Source organism: Merops nubicus, unplaced genomic scaffold (assembly GCF_000691845.1).
Source record: "Merops nubicus isolate BGI_N331 unplaced genomic scaffold, ASM69184v1 scaffold16877, whole genome shotgun sequence".
Lineage (NCBI taxonomy): Eukaryota > Metazoa > Chordata > Aves > Coraciiformes > Meropidae > Merops > Merops nubicus.
The window spans coordinates 16,218-32,777 of NW_008621151.1; the positions used below are offsets into that span (position 1 = coordinate 16,218).

Sequence of the window (16,560 nt, forward strand, 5' to 3'; positions counted from 1 at the left end):
GCAGGGAGTGCCAGCAATATCAGCAAGTTGCACCTCTGGAGGCTCTTTTCCTTGGACATGCTGAATGAATACTTGGAGCGAGACCCAGTGCCCAGTGAGCTCATCTACAGAGTTCCCACAAGGCACAGGTGAGACAAGGAAATGGCTCAGAGGATCTGGCAGTCCCTCATGAGTCAGATGAAGATATTGTGGCTGTTGTCTTGTGTTGTAGCTCGCTGCTGTGGGCCACATTTACTCCATCCTCGTGCCTGCAGGCAGTTGCTTAACTCTGCTTCTCTGCTTACCCTCCTGAGGAGCCACAGAAACAAAGAATAATTTAGCTGCAAGGGGCCTCTAAAAGCATCTGGTCCAACACCTTGCTCAAAGCAGTGACAACTAAATCATGTTGTTCAGGACCTTGTCTGGTTAGATGCTGAATATCTCCAAGGATGAAGAAACCACAGCCTGTCTGAGGACCTGATTGCACTGTCTGACCAGTTTTCATGATGAAAACTCTTCTCCTAGTATCTGATCAGAATAACCTGTGCTGCAACTTGTGCAGTTGCTGTTCCTGGGCCCTTGCTTCATAAGGCTGAACAAATCCAGGTCTCTTAGTTGCTCTTTGTAAGTATTCTGCTCCAGCTCACAACGATCTTGATGGCCGCCCCATTTGACCTGCTCTAGTATGTCAGTGACTTTCTTGTGCTGGGGAGCCAAAAAATGCCTCAGCTAAGCAGGACTCTCTTATGACTCTTACACTCATTAGGCATATATATAAGATTTTTTTTTTTAGAAAATCAAAGGCCCTGCCTTATAGCCAGTATCCTTTCTCCCAAAAGGGCCAAGGACATAAGGTCAGAGAATAGTAATAAGGAAGAGAGACAGTGTAGAATGACTCTTTCTCCTACCCCTGTCATGTCCTGGCAGCCCTTCTTCCTGTCTCACTTTAATCTCTGCATTCTCTCCTGTGACCAGCACATCCTTGATCCCTCCAGTGTACACTCCTCTCCTGCTAGATTTTGACTTTGTGGCTGCCCCAATAGGCTCAGAGCCTACCCTTGTGATGCTCCTGCTGGCCAACAAGAGTGTGGTGCCTGTGGAGTGGTAAGTGGTACTTGCTGGAGCTCAGCTGCCTTCCTGGGGTCTGTCTGGGGATATGGAAATGCTGACAGGGGCCATGAGATGTCTGCAGATTAATAGGGAGGATTTTGTAGGTGTGGCTTGTGTTGTGGAGCTGCAGCTGAGATCTGTTGATGGGTCTGGGTGGGGAAGCAAGGAACAGCAAGGAGTTCTGCAGATCAGACCTGATGAAACATGATGTGTCCACCAGCTGGGCTAAGCCTGGCTGGACTGAATACAATGACTATGGCTATGGGGAAGTTGTGTGTACCTGTTGTTGATCAGATGATGGATTCCCTAGGGCCTTCCTGTTTCCTTCTGATCAGAAGATGGACATGGAGCACTGGGCAGAGGATGTTGATTTTAGCCCTCAGGAGCTGCACCAGATGCAAATTCAGGATAGCCAGCTCTTCACTGTTTCTCCAAAGTCAGGGAAACTTCTTCCAGGAGAGGAGGAATCTGTCCAGCTCTCACACAGGTGACAGCAAGTAATTCTACTTCAGAGCCTCATGCTGTGTACCAGGCCAGCACGTGCCATCGGAGTCCCCTGTGTTTCCGTGCAGGAGTCCTTCCCTTCACATAGTCCTTGCCCAGAAGAGACTGGAAAAGTAATAAGCCCCTGAGTGTGTCCAGTTTCTGGACCCCACAAACCTTGTCCTCCTCAGGGTAATGTTGTTAATGTCCTTTAATGCTGCAGTGCAAAAGATATTTAGGATGACGTGCTGGGGACACTGGTCTGCCTCACCCTAACACCTGAGGAGACTGCACTTCCCGTGGTTTTGATTGTACAGTGATACTCTTAGTTTTGTTGTCAACTAGAGCTGTAGCCCTTGTGTGCCTGTGGAGGGTACAAAGAAAGCTGAGCACTTGCCTTTTCACAGCAGGCCTATCTGAGAGGTACTGGCATTTCAAATGGTGTTGGCCTAGAAACATGAGTCCCTAAATTGGTGTATAACTAAAATCAACATTGCACCACTCATTCCCACCCAAACACAACTGCCCCCCTCCCTCTCTCAGTGGCCCTTATGCAACAGTGACTCTTTAGCTGGGAAGTGAATTGTCTCTAATGTACTGTGTGACCCTGATTCTATCACCCTGGGCACAAGGTTGGTTTCTAACTTTTTCCCCTCTCTCCTCTTGCACTCCTAGACATGATTTCATTGGCACTGATAACCTCCCTGTACTGCTGAAGGTTTCCTATGGCCATGAGATTCTGGTAAGGTAGCAAGTATCTGTTTCTTCTGTTTGCAGAACAGCAGCAGGTAGGAACTGAATGATGAGGTGTTTTCCCCAGAAGCTGCATGATGTGCATAGGGCTGCAGCCTTCCCCTGGAATCTGCCCTGGCTGGGCAGTAACACAGGGCCAAGCAGAGAAATAAATCAGCACCTTGACAAACTTGTCGTCCCAGCACAGTGTGGTGTGGCAGTGCACTGGCTACAGGGCCCTTGGATGTAGCATCTGCTGGTTTCCCCAGCAAGAGGATATTTTTTTAATTGTTGTTATCAACCTTTTTATTTTATTGCTGGTGTCAGCACAGAATTGCTTCTTCCACCAAGCCAGCTCCAAATCCAAAATAGCCCTTGTGGGTTTTACAGTTCCTGCATAGTTTCCACACTCAAGTATATCTCATGAGCAGGATTTCTATGCTTGCTTTCTTCTTGCAGTGACCCTGGAGTTCAGATCTGCAGTCTATCCTGCTTCTCTCATATGCAGCTTTTCTGAATCTCTCCATCTCATTAGCTCTCTATGCTCTTCAAAATCCCCTGGAATGTGCTTTTCCCCACAAGTACCATCTGTACTGGCAGCAGTCTGAGGACACACACGCTGGCACAGGGTGGGAGAGCATCCTCTGGCTCTGGAGGTGTGGAGGCAGCTGATTCTATAGGCCCAGAGGGTTCTTCCTGCATTCCTGGTTGGCTGTTCCCACTGCAGCCCCAATGCCTTTGTCCACCCACTTATTTCTCCTTGCCAGTGATGGAGGAACTTCCTACTCATTATTCCTGCTTTGCTGCCTGCTAAAGCATCCCAGAGCTGTTCTGCAGCATGTTTTCCCTGAGCATTTCCTCAGGCTTGGAACTAATTTCTCTCTCCTTCTCTCTCTCAAACTGTCAGTTAGAGTCAAAGTCACCTTGTGCTCTGCTGGGCACAGCTCATGCCCGGCTGAGCCTTCCTGTCTGTCTCTGAAGTTTCCTATGAGACCATTGTGTTCACACATCTCTTTTATTTTTCTTTTCTTTCAGGACTGTTGTCAGTTGAAAATCCAACCCTTTGACCAAGCTGTTCAAACAGTGGCTTAACTGTCCCTTCCCTCAAAGCCCTTGGACAGGCTCCCTGTGCTCTGCCTGCCTGGCACAGTCCTGAGAGTGAATGTGAGCATTTCACCAGCTGGCCAGTGAGGGAGTAGGCTTTGGAGAACCAGAAGCCTATAGGGCACACATTATCTCTTGCCACATAGCCAGTGGCTTTGGTGGCTCCAGAGGCCAGAAACTTACTTCATGCTGTCATGCTGAAGGGGCTCAAAAAGCATGGGAGGCCTTGGGTTTGATAAAAGACCCTTGGTGCATTGAAGCTCTGGCAATAGGAGCTGCAGATGCCAATCCGTAGTCCTGGAGCAGTGTAGGTGGTGGCAACCTGCAGGGATGAGCAATGGCAGCCCTCAGCTGCTAATACCAGAAAGTAGGAGTGGAAGAGGTCCCTCCTACTGCAGCAAGGGCAGCTGTGGGGCTGAACACAGTGTGCCTTCTTTCCTTCCAGTCATGCCATGAAGAGCACAGAGCTACCAGCCCCCATGGCGGAGACTGCCCTGCGTGTGCCTGCATGCCAGGGTTGAGCTGATCCTCTCCTGGGAATCTGGTGAAATGCACAGAACATATGCTGACCTTAAGGGAAGAAAATGCTGTAATGTTGCTCCAAAAACTAAGCTTTGGAAATTTGACAAAGCAAAAATAGGCAGGGGTGGAGACCATCGGACTGGGGTGTTGCTTGGTCGTTCTGTCAAATTCCAAATTGCTTGGCTTTGGAGTGGTGATGTTACCCAGCTGCGAGCCACTGCCTGACTTTTTTGAGGGATCCAAATTCACCTTTGTGATGGCTCTACCCATGTGGACAGATTTTGACCTCCCAACCGTCTGCTTCCCAAATAGACTGTGTCTACTTCATCTTCAGGAGGAGCTCACTCTCCATTATTCCTTTCCCACTCCGTGGCTAACGTTGTCCTGCGATGAATAGATTTATAGGTGCTCTTAAGGACCCAAACTGATTTCCTGTTGGTAATTTCTTCTGGCTGCAGGATAAAACTTTTGTGGGACTTGTGTGTTACCCAATTCCTTGTTCAGTAGGGAAATGAGGCCTCTCGCTGCCTCCCACTCCAGCAGGTTGTCCTTTGCTTATCACCCTGGCCTGTCTGTAAGAGTGCAGCTGTGACCTTGTTCTCAGAGCTCTGGGACTGTTTGGCCAGGCGGAATCTTCAGCCCTCAGCAATTTTAGCAGGAAAAGCCCAGCTGGCTGCAGGTGTTGCAGGATGAGGTAGGCTGGTTCCCAGAATTCACTAGAAAGAAGGGCTAGATACCAGGGAGAATCCCTGAGCACATAGGATCCATAAACTGGAAGTGTTTGTACTTCACTTCATAGCTGTTAATTAGCTATTGTAAGATGTTGCCACCTGCAGCAGATGTTATCCAGGCAGCTCACCTCCCTGGAGAATTTGTCATCCCTGTTCTCTCCTGCTCTAAATCATCACTGTGGGACGAAGTCTGTGTGCTCTGGAAGAACTGATTGCAGCAGATCTTTGCTTGTCTCCATTTGCCTCCTTTTAACTGATAGCCCTCTAATTGTTGCATCCTTTGTCTGTGGAAACTGAAGACCATTTTTCCCTGGAAGTTGTGGTCTGGTGGAATCCAAGCTGGCTTTTTGACTCAAGTAGTATAAATGGGTGTTCAACTCCAAAAGCTCAGGAATGTTCCTGTCCCTTTTTCCCTTGCAGTTTGAAAGTATCAGCTTTTGTCCTCCTCCTAGTCACACTTCATCTGGCTTTCTGAGGCCCTCAGGAGGGTGAATGCTCATGCAGAGCTTTGAAAAGATCTCATGTGGATTTGTGGGCTTAGTAGTTCTAGTCCTCTCTCCCTCCTTCCTTTGCTTATGGAGATGGCCTGGAATGGGTTGTTTTGGCAGAATGACCATTCTCTGCTCTTGTTGAAGCAGCTGATATAGTGTCTCCTGCAGGTGTCTGTCGAAGGCATCCACCATCACAAAATCTTCTCCATCTTCTGCATATGCACTTGAAAGTTAGCCATGCTTTAGGCTTAACTAGTTGTTAATCGCAGCAACTTATCTCCCTTTGGCCCATGCAGAGACAATACCAGCCCTGTGACTGCTTTGCAGCCTCTGTCCCTAGGTAAAGAATTCGGGGGTGCTTCCTGTAGGAAATGGTGCTTCAGGACTCATCTCCAGCCTTCCTGCAGTTTTCTCAAAATGCAGAATCCCGTGTATCTTCCTTTGCATGAAATAGCTCTATAAGTCTCTGCTTGAAGTGCCTGGTGGCTTCTTTGCTACCAGGATAATGTTGATCTTTACTTGATCACTTAAAATTCAGCTGGGATCTTCTTGGAGCTATTGGACTGTCAGATACATTCTTGGAGCACGATGTCCTCCAGAGCAAGAGCATCCTGATGGTCTTTTTCAAGAGGAGGCCATTACTTACTTTTAAAATCCTATCTTTCCAAATGATTTGGCTGCCACAGATGCACATGCTCCTATGTGCAGTCTGCTTTCATTCATGAAGATTTTCTAACATAGACTTGCAGAAAGAAGTACTGAGGTTGGTACCTTGGCACAGCGGAGAGAAAAGGACTTTCTCTCTGAAACAAGATGCCAACCTTTCAGAGGAGAGTCTCCATCTCCTTGCTTTTCTTTCTTTGGACACACTGTCCTGGTATTAACAACTGAAACCTGGAACTGTGTTGCTTGCAGCTTGCAAACTCCTTCAGAGTCCTTGTGGAGTTGTTAGTGATGGGGCCAAGGCCCTGTGAGAAAATGACTGCATTTCTTTCCACTGTAGCTGAATTTCAGCGGCGTGACGGTGGAAAAGGACCAGCGGTACATTCATTTTACATCCACTAAGCACCTCTTCTCACCCATTGCCATTGGGACCTCCCACCCCCCCAAACAGGTGAGCATCCCAGAGCCTGGCCCAGTAGCAAACAGAGGGAACTAGCCAGTGTTACTGTGTCCCTAAGATGGGCAGTGTCTGAGGCATGTCCCAGGAAGCAGAATGGCCTCCACAGGAAAGCACCACAGCAAACCTTTGAGACTAGTACTTGGCATAGCCTGGAAACGGCCGCTGGGTTGGAAGGGGGGAGAGTACCACTCACCATCTCCAGCTTGACAAGGTTTGGCATTCACTCTAGCCAGAATGCTTATGAGGTGTCTTGAGCTGTTCCCCTATTCTCTTGTATTGGATCTGAGAGAAAACTTGCCTAGCTGCCCCAGGCACTCTGGAAATAAATCCTAATTAGTTTTTTAGTAAATTAATTAAACTTCCTTAAACACTTATTCAGAAAAAAAAAAAAAAAAGGCAGCTTTGATTCTGTTCTGCCGAATTTACTTGGGAAATGAATGTCTGAATTGAATTAAGATCACTTTAATATGAGTGGTTTTGCATTTCAAGTAATCTGCTTTACAGTGATCTCTTTAACTAATTTGTATTAATTTTCTCCTAGATTGAATTTGTAGGGCACCCCTTGGAGAGGCAGTCTAGTTATCAAATCTACATGTGGTGATAAACCTTCAGCACAGTCTCCTATCAGACCCTCAGTGATAAATCCTGACACTATGAGGTCTCCTCATTCTTGGGAGACAAGCTGTCCAGTTAATTATTAATGCCTATCAGAATCCTCTGGGGAAGTGTTAACTAGTTTAACTTGAGCATGGTATAATAAGCACTGCTCTCTCTAACTCACTTCAGATTTATGAACTCTACAACTGTGGCTCTGTGCCTGTGGTATTTGAAGTTCAGCTTGACAACATTGCGAGGATGCAGGAGGAGAATTTTCAACATCCTGTGCTTGTCTGTCTGACTCCCAGAGGAGAAATCCCCCCTGGCACAACAGGCCACATTGAGTGGATATTCTCACCACTGGAAGCTAGAACGTACTTGGTAAGGCCCTCCACATGACTGGCAGAAAAGCAGTTTCTTTCTGGTTTTGAGTGCTTAAAATTCTTTAGATCTCTTACTGATGGTTGATCCATGTCACACTATGGCTGAATTGAGCTCTGTTCCTCCAAGAAGCAAAAAGTCTTGAGAGCAAATAAGTGGCGGGTCTGGTCAGGAAATGGAGCAGATAAATTATCTCATAAAAATCTCGTAAGTTTATTCTTCCCTAGAAAACGATTTCTTCTACCTTCCATTCATTCTTTTCTTAATATCTTCCATGCATTCCAGAGTCATGCTAGTATATATTTTTCAAGTATCCAGTAGTGATGGGATATCAACAGTATCTGATCAGATATGTAGTTCATTGCTGGCCTCAAATAATTTCCACCAAAGAGGCTGAAGTTTGTATCTTTTATCGTTGCAGTGTGTGCTGCTGCAGCCCTCTGGAAACAGCCTTCCCAAAGCCCTCTGTCCTAGGCTGCAGTGGGCAGGCAGGGCCAGAGCTGGAGCACAGCTTATTGCCCTACTCTATGGTGGATACATGGAAAAATAAATACATCTAATTTTAAAACTCCAGCTTTTGCTCCAGGAGGGAGTCCCTGCCCATCTCATACTGTAACTGGCTAATCGAGTGCTTCAACAACTTTCCTGGGTTAGCAGGAAGATCAAGGCCTGAAAGACCAAAAGATACTGAAGTTCTCTTTGTCCATGCACGTGATGTATTTAGACAAATTCATTAGCAAGTACACTAGCTTATTGCATATCTCTCCCAAATACAACTCTGGACTTAAAACTCTTACCTTGTCCAAGGCAGGTTGATGTTCCCATCCACATCCTGGGGGGTGAATCAGCTCTCATCACCTTCCAGGGGGTAGGCTACCATCCGAATACCGTAGAGGAGACTGCTACATCCAGCAAAGTTTTGTCACCTCCAGTCTTTCCAGGTTCTACCAAGCTAACTTTGCCTGGGCAGGTAAGTCCACGTACGCCAATATGAGCAACATAATCAGCCAGAAATGTGTGAAAGACACTGAAATATACAAGCGGCCCCATTTAGCAGTAGCCTGTGTTGCAGGAGAGCTCATTTGCCATGAGACAGAGCAAGATATTTCCCTTCCAGCAGGTCTTCTACAGCCTAACTCACAAAAGCAGCAGTGAAAGGTGCCTGCCTTCCAGCCTGCTGCTTACACTGCCATTAGAACTAAAAAAGTTTTAGGGTTTGACCATGTTGTGAATTTTCTATTTAAAGTTATCCCCTCATCACAACTACTGTTCTTGTTTGCAGCTACAACACCTTTTTCTTTGGTAATTAATTCACAAAAAAAGCGTTATACTCCTGACATCACCTGTCAGGGCTTGGCTGCCACCATTTCAGGTGCAGGATGGGCACTAATTCAGGGACATCTTGAGAAATGCACCTGTGTGACCTGCCACTGGCTCAGTGGGAACTTGTTTTGCCTGGCTAGAGCTGCCCTGCTAGCCTGAACTATTTGCTGTTAACCCCAGCCTTCATTAAACAGCATCAGCAGAGGCATATTCCAAGCAGATAAAGGATTCATCCTGTGTGATATTAGCATGCCTTCCTTGGAGCCCAGTTGCAGCTACATGTGCTCTTTGGCTCTCAGCAGGGTGATTGGATTCCTGGGTACAGCAAAGAGAAGGTGATTAAAAACCTGTCTCGGGCTGCCAACAAAGATGCCATTCCACAAGGCTCTGCTGTCTGTAACCAAGAGTCATTAGCTTCCCTAATGATCAGTGCAATTAATTAACATTTGCACTGTGCCTGGGACCGACTAGTAGCATACCAGTAGCAAGGTGCAGTAGGGAGCAGTTTCCCAAAATTTGCGTTCTGGTTGATGAGGATATTGCACAAGCATACACCTCAGTTGTTTGCCAACTGAATAGGAAAAGGCCTGGACTGCAAGTGCTGCCGAGAGAACCTGGATGCTACTGGTCGTCTGTGCTCCTGAGATCCTCTCTTACCCCAGTGTTATGTTCTATTCATTGCCCACTCAATCCCACTGCAACAGGGCTGTCCTCTTGCTGTAAAGAGTCACTATAATCAGCGAAAAAATGAGAGAAATATAACATCCCCTCTAGTTGTTAGAGTAAATGTAACTAGTGAATATTATCTGTGGGCTGCTGGATAGCTCAAAGATGACTGTGTGAATGCCCTTCCCCAGTGGCCACATCCCATCTTCATTGCCTACCATTCCTCCTGATTTCACCTTGCTTCCTGCAGGCAGCCGCCTTGTCACACCATGGGATTTGCTTTGGAAATATCCCAGGCTCCACCAAAGCCAGTCAACTTGTCTTTCTCAACAATATCTCAGAAAGCAAGGCTGTTGTGTTTGCCTGGCAGATAAGCGACTGTAAAGACAAGAGGGTGAGTCCTTTCCTTTCTTTTACAGCCTTTTTGTCCATCTCTGTTGTCCCATGAAAGGTCCTTGCAACTCCGTTTTCAACCAGATGCTCAGAAATGATCCTAAGGAATTGGCTTTTGTACTAGCTGATGAAAGGAAAGGGCAGGAAAAGAAGTGAAGCCAAGGGTTAGGATACGAGGGAAAAGACAGGAATTCAGAAGACTTCAGTGGAAGTGGACTTCAGGGGAATCCAAAGACTTCAGTGAGGACACACGAACATGGAACTACAGGATGTGATACTGAATCTCAGGATCCTCTCTATCAGCAAAGTCCATTCTTTGAATGTATCAGCTGCATCTCTCTCATGCCACATACCTCTGAGAAGGGGAGGGGAGAATTCCTACAGTCTTGTTTTCTGCAAAGAGAAGGCACATAGGAAGATCCCAGGACAGTGAAACATCTCCTTTGGCACTTGCTTATTCTGTTGTTTTTTTTCCCAGGTGTTGCAGGTTGCTCCAGAGTCAGGGGTGGTGCAGCCTGAAGAGAGCATCCCCTGCTTCATCACACTGCGACCTTCAGGGAGTGCCTCCTTCTTCAGCACAGATCTGGTGTGTGAGGTGAGACCCAAGAGGTACCTGTGCATTCCCACTACCTGGCCATGCCACTGTAGTTCCCAAATGGCTGGCCCCAGCAGTCAGCAGCCAGCATGTCTCTGTGTCACTCACTAGATGAGGTATAACTGTGCAACATGTGGCTTAGTGAGTTGAACCCAGCTAACAGAAGTCACAGTTTGAATGGAAGTGGCTTCCAGTGGGATGTCAGAGACTTCGATATCTGTAAAATGCAAGTCTTGATTCTTTAATATTTGGGGGTGGGTGGGGGGGTGGGACCAGCACAGACCTACAGTCATCCCTCTGGACACTTTCTAGGTGTACTTCAGCAAGAGATTCTTTTTTCTTTGTGTATGTCTTATAACAGCACTATTATCTCCCCTTCCCACCACTGGAAAACACTGAAAGTGGGCTTCTGGCTGGGACCTCCTGGAAGGGAGGAACTGGTGACTTGAGTCAGAGACTGTGTTATCTGAAGCTCCTTTCTAGCCCTGCTCTCTCCAGTCATGGCTTGCTTCATAGGTATACATCCAGGAGTCCCTGGCTCAGTACAAGAGGGACCTGCAGGCTTGGGAAAAGGAGAAGGAACGACAGGCTGTGGAATTCATCATCACAGAGAAGGACCTTGGGACTAAGAAGAAGCTAAAGTCACCAGCAGGGGTAAGTGCTGCCAGGACTTTACACCAGCTTAGCTCAGTTCAGAAACAGTAGCCATTGCCAACAAGAAACGTTCTTTAAGAAAATCTAGGTAAGTTGATAAGTGGACATGAGGCTCTGGTCTACTGAAGATCTCATAGCTGGTCTGTGGACACTGGAAAATGAGATCTTGGCCTCTAGCCAAGAATCACCTTACAGACTCTGAAATTTCTAATGTTCATCTGAAATTTGGAAGTGCATCAGAAGCCCTAGGAAAAACAAAGCCAGTGGCTCTGGAAATCAATGGCTGGATTTTTAACCATGATTAAACACTGAAGCGAAATGCGTAACTGCCAGTAAGAATGTGGCCTGAGTGAAGAATAGGGGGATGAGATCATTGATTCTCAGCTGGGACAAAGTAAAACAAAAACCTGGAGTCTTGTTCTGCTCTATAACATTCCTACATGACAATTTTTTTTTTTTTTTTGGTTTGGTTTGGTTTGGTTCCGTTTGGTTTGGTTTGGTTTGGTTTTTCCTTTTCAGAGGTCAACAGATTCTGCTGGGACAGAAAATCTTCCTGAATCCTCAGCTGTGAGCAGGAAATACAAGGTAAGTCAGGCCTGTCTCACCCATAGTAGAATCAAGCTGACTGCTTTAGAAAAGAGGCAAATGCTGGATATCACAGCGTGGGAGGCTGGACAGAGAGAACAGCAGGGTTTGTAGCTTCAAGGCTTTGGAAGACAGACTAGTTGGAGGAGCCAGAAGAATCAGACTGTCTGGCTGTGTCCTGTGGGCAGTAACTTTCCAGCTGAGGTGGACGAAAAGTGAAATTTGGACCAAATATGCACTCATGACTGGAGAAAGGGGGAAGGGTTTTGAATAAACAGAAAAGATGCACACAGGCAGGGCAGTTGGTACCTGGACTGATTTAATTCTGGGGCTACAATGGAACATGTGCCACCACAAAGTGCAAGGATGCTGGTATGACATGATGTAGCCTTTGTCCTCACTGCTAAAAGAGCTGTGCTCTGTTCCTCAGGAGAAGCTGCAGGCAGGAACTGCCTTGATTTAACTGAACAGAAATTTTAGAGCTCAAGATGTCTGCTTCATCTGTTTCCCCTCAAGTTTGCACAACTGTACACTGGCTGTAAAGACAGCTTTTCCAGCAGTGGTGGCAAGGTGTGAGATGAGGTGCCAGTGACAGCTTTGCAGAACTGCCTGTGCCCAAAGCCAGAGCCACGCTGTCAGCAGGACGTGTTGTGGGAATGACAGGGCTTGTGGAGAACCAGCTAACCCAAGATGTGAGGCTGGGCCTGAGCAGATTGACTCAGCTAGGACACACCATTTGTTACCTCAAGACTGCTACCATTGTAAGGCTGTAGCAGTGCTCCTGGGACCTTGCAGGTTGCCTCTGTATGCCATACACTGTCATGTGTGAAGGTCTCAGCTCAGGGCAGCTCTAGCTTGGACTGTCTGCTCTGTGCTGTTGGGGATGATCAGTGATGCAGATCAAGACATTCACAGGGATGAACTGGGATGGATGGTCGTTGGGGAAAAGTAAAACCAGTTTAATTTAGTCCTGTAGGGTCTTAGCTCCTGGTGACGATTTGGAGCCTGAATCACCTGCTGTGTCCGTGTCAGGAGCTGTGAAGGCCTCTGGCTTCATTCCCAGAAGGTGGACATCTGTGTCTTTGAGACACAGACCTTTGAGGTCATTGGAGTCTTGTGATGCCTGAGGGCTTCTCCAGTGCTAGGTGGTGTCCATGTAGCCCAGACTTCCGGACTCCTCCTGCCCTAACAAAATTCATTCAAATTGACTGCTAATAATACAGCCTCAAACTGGCCCATGTAGTGTGGCTGGAGTCAGTTCCTGGTTTCCTTTCAGGCTCAGGGGACTATTTTCTCATGCACTCCTGCACATCCCTTCTCCCACAGCACTCCTGGTGTGCTCAGAAGAGCAGAGGTGATCTCCTGGAGTTCCATGGAGATAGATCAGAGCACAGCAGTGCCAAGTGCCTTGGGGAGATCCTGGAGCCCTGCTGGCACACTAGGCAGTGAGGAGGGAGCAGACCTGGTTTCCAGCATGGCTGCTCATGCCCAGTAGTGGTACTGCAGTGTCAAGATCATTTTGACACTGTCTCCTCTCCAGGATCTGGTAGCTCTGGCTGCTGAGCTTTCCAGTTCTCACGCCTATCCTCACACCACCAGCAGCCTACCTGTGGTCAAAGAAGCAACTAAGTACCTGCCATTTCTTTCTCTCTACCAGACATTACCCTCTATTAAAAACCACCCCATGCCAAATCTGTCAGCTGGACACTTTGAGAGGAGACTGCTGTTGGACAAAGGAGCTAGACAAGTGTGGATCAAACCAGAGCCTCCCAAGCCCATCCTCTTGCATCTTGGTGTAACAGCCAGGTCTTACTCTATTGAGGACTTCTTCAGAAACTTCACCTCTGAGTTCCCCAAATACTTCTTCTCCTGGTAAGAGATCTAGCTTTCAGAACTGGCACCTTCAGCTAAGCCAGGGCTGCCCATGGTGTGATATACACTTGAACTTGGAGCTCTGTGCTTCTCCCCTCCGGTGCTTCAGTACTAAGCAAGAGATGCCTTGCTTTCCCCAGCATATTAGTTGACATGAATTGTTTCAGTCCCTCCCTCAAAAGGGAGATGCTGTCAGAGCTCAGCACTCCTCTTACAACAGTGTCCTTGCTGCTGTCACAAATGCAGCAGCTCCCACTCCTCCCCTGGTTCCCTGCACTGCTCCCTGCCTGCCTGCGGTGCTGCTGCTCAGCCAGAGGCACGCAGGTCTTTAGTAGTTCCATTCAGTACTGCTCCTACTTAGGGAACAATTGCTTCTTTCCCAGCCCCTTCAGCAGCTGGCCCTCAGACAGCGAGTTTGTGGACGGGAGTAGGAACAGAGACAGGATGGACATGGACCCCAAATGGCTCTCCCTGGTTGCTGCTTCCAAACAGGAGTTGCAGATAGTCACCGACATACTCACAGGTGTCATCAGGTGCGTGTCCCTTCACCCTTACCTGCATTGGACCCCCTGTCCTCCAAGGGAGTGTGTGCAGCATGGCCAACCCTCTGCTAAGCCCGTTGCAGTCTGTGCACTCCTGATGCAGCGGAACGGGGGAGCAGCCTGCCAAAGGCTGCCCTGGGGACTACGAGCTCAAGAGTCCAGGTGTGATAGCAAAAAGCAGGGTCTTGCTCCCCAGCAAGGTGGACTGAGCCTAACTCTCCACAGTACACAGTGCCACTGCCCAGCCATGGTCTTGGGAGCAGGCTGCATTGGGATTCACCCATTTTGTCTTATTGGCTGCAGAAATTTAAAGAGGTAAAAAATTACGTGGAGGCAAAGGCGTTATCCTTAGCGCAGGACAGCTTGCTGCCTCCCTTAGGCCCAGAACAAAAGAAGGGAAAGACTAAACACTGACATCAGTCAGGTTTTCCTCTGCTTTGTACTGTTTTGTAATAATCCCCTGGGGTCATCTGATTTTCTGGGATTCATCCCTTATTTTTCTCCTTTTAGAGGCCTCTTGGAGAACACTCAGTTCCATGATGCAATGAGAAGAGGCCTGGAGGAGCCCATTCCTTATTTCTCCCAGTTTCAGAGTGCAGAATCAGCAGAGCTACAGAACAGGAGACAGGGCTCCACCACCCCTTCCAGGTTCTCTGCTTCACCATATCTTTACCCTGAGAAGGATGGAGAGAGGAGAGAAAAGAGGCAGGAAACCTCTCCTAACCAGGATTTGCTGGAGTCCTGGGAGATTTTTCACCATGAACAGTTCAGGGAACAGAAGGATATGATGAGCAGGTGAGGAAGAGCTCACACATGAAAGGCAAGAGCTGCACAGGCAAGAGAGCTGTGGCAGCACACTGCCTGGCCAGAGAACCATTTCTCCTTCAATCCTGTGACATTTCTGCTGGGCTGTTCTGGGTGCTCTGGGTGGAAATTGATGCTAGCCCACCAAGCTACCTCCTCCTGAGTGCTGTTTGTGAAGGGTGGAAGTTTGCTGTGTCTTGGGGTTGGGCCCTGGGCAGTGCTAGGATGCTGATGGCAAGTCAAGTCTGCTTTACGCTTGGACAGTTCTGGCTGTGTTAGACATTGGAGTGCTACAGGCAAGTGCACAAATACTAGCTTCAGCAAAGTTTGGAGGGAGAAACCAGTAACACCAAAGTCACTCAGCTATGCCTGAGTTCAGGGCCTGACAGTAGCTGGTGGCAGTTCTGGGAGAAGGGTCAGCATCCCATTGCTCATATCTTTGGCTCGTTCGCCTCAGTGTGTAGGAAACAGCATGTGCTCCAGAGCGGTGCCTGATGTGCCCTGGGAAGAGTGACAGCAAGCAGCCTGCCTTATCTGCTTTCTGATAGTTGTCCTCTGCCTGTACTCTTGTCCCTCCAGGCAGCCAGCCCTAGGGCACCTGGTGGAGCTGGTGCTGGAAAACACACTGCAGAACATCCTGATTGAAGCCAGCCATGGGGAGGTGGTGCTGACAGCCCGGCCCAGGGTCATTGCTCTGCCCCCCAGCCCTTCCCGAAGGTAGCAGTGTGTCTGTGCTGGAGTCGGGGGGGGGGGAGGTGGGAGGGGGTAAAAAAAATGACAAGACCTGTCATTAAGCTGTCAGGCTGGAGCACAGCCCATTTTCTGGACCATGTTCATTAGCTGGTTTGCTGCCCGTCAGTGGCAAAATAAAAGGGGGAATCCAGTCTCAAAGCCTCTGCCCCTTCTTGGCTTGTCCTGAGCCACAGGCCAGAGGTGGTAACGCTATGGCCCTTCAGTGGGCCTGCGACCATCATGGAGCCCTGGGACAGGGACCATGAGTGGACAGCTGGCAGAAGGGGCTGGCCTGAGCCACCAGAGAGCCCAGCACTAAGAGCATCTCTTGGGAAATGTGGTCAAGGTGCAGGCAGCGCAGCCTCTGACAGCAGAAAGGGGCAAGTCCCAGATGGCATGGGATCTAGTTGGGTTGAGGGAATGGCTGGTGAGGAAGAAGATTTGGGGCTGAAGGTAAAGCATGAGGATTTGCTTCAGCTTGGGAAGAAGTGCAGGGAGATGGGACTGAGGGAGGATGGGAGAGGGTTGATGGATGGAGATACCATCTCCAGAGCTGCAGGAATCCTGTCTAGGTAGATGATGGGGGTTCCTTGTGATCCCTCATGGAAAGATGATTGCCTGGGGGGAGGGAGCAGCAGGCTCTACTCTCCACACCCAAAAGCAATTTCTTCTTCAGAATAACTCACCCAGCATCCCCAGCCTCAAGAGCATAGCTGCACTGTGCTGCTTGAGCTCTTCAAAGAGATCAACTGTCTCCACTCTTCATCCTATCCCTGTGACATCCAGAGCAACTCTGATCTTCCTACACTGTGACCTGAGTTCCGCATGGTGGCTGCCTCGGAGGAGTTATGTCCTCAGCTCCAATTTGAATCCTCTGGCAACTCCAGAGAGTTCATGAGACCTCTCTTCTCTGTGGCTGGCCACATCATTGGAGATGAACTTCCCTGAACTCCAGGGAGCACAAGGACAACCTCTGTGACCGTTCCCACTGCCCCCAGTCTGTATCAGCCGAGAGGGGATTGGAATCTGCTTTGAAAAGTAGCTGAGGAATGACTGACAGCCGGGCATTGGGGTGCCGAGCCCCTGCTGCCCTCAGCGGGACGCAGGTACTGAAACCTCCTCCCGCCCTTGCTCCAGTGGC

The 16,560-nt window shown here is 48.5% G+C and overlaps 1 protein-coding gene across 1 annotated transcript in view; it reads left to right on the forward strand.

Annotated features, from left to right (window-relative positions):
* CCDC108 (coiled-coil domain containing 108) overlaps window positions 1-16,132 on the forward strand; it is a 32,165-nt gene extending 16,033 nt beyond the window's left edge. Inside the window, 16 exon segments of the mRNA XM_008944375.1 lie at window positions 1-128; window positions 955-1,083; window positions 1,400-1,576; window positions 2,248-2,314; window positions 6,156-6,266; window positions 7,062-7,253; window positions 8,065-8,223; window positions 9,493-9,636; window positions 10,114-10,230; window positions 10,747-10,884; window positions 11,404-11,469; window positions 13,127-13,341; window positions 13,725-13,874; window positions 14,394-14,678; window positions 15,267-15,404; window positions 16,096-16,132. The exon segment at window positions 1-128 is cut by the window's left edge and continues 30 nt beyond it. Of these exon segments, the coding sequence (XP_008942623.1) occupies window positions 1-128; window positions 955-1,083; window positions 1,400-1,576; window positions 2,248-2,314; window positions 6,156-6,266; window positions 7,062-7,253; window positions 8,065-8,223; window positions 9,493-9,636; window positions 10,114-10,230; window positions 10,747-10,884; window positions 11,404-11,469; window positions 13,127-13,341; window positions 13,725-13,874; window positions 14,394-14,678; window positions 15,267-15,404; window positions 16,096-16,132 (2,253 nt within the window).
* Window positions 16,133-16,560: the final 428 nt, after the last annotated feature.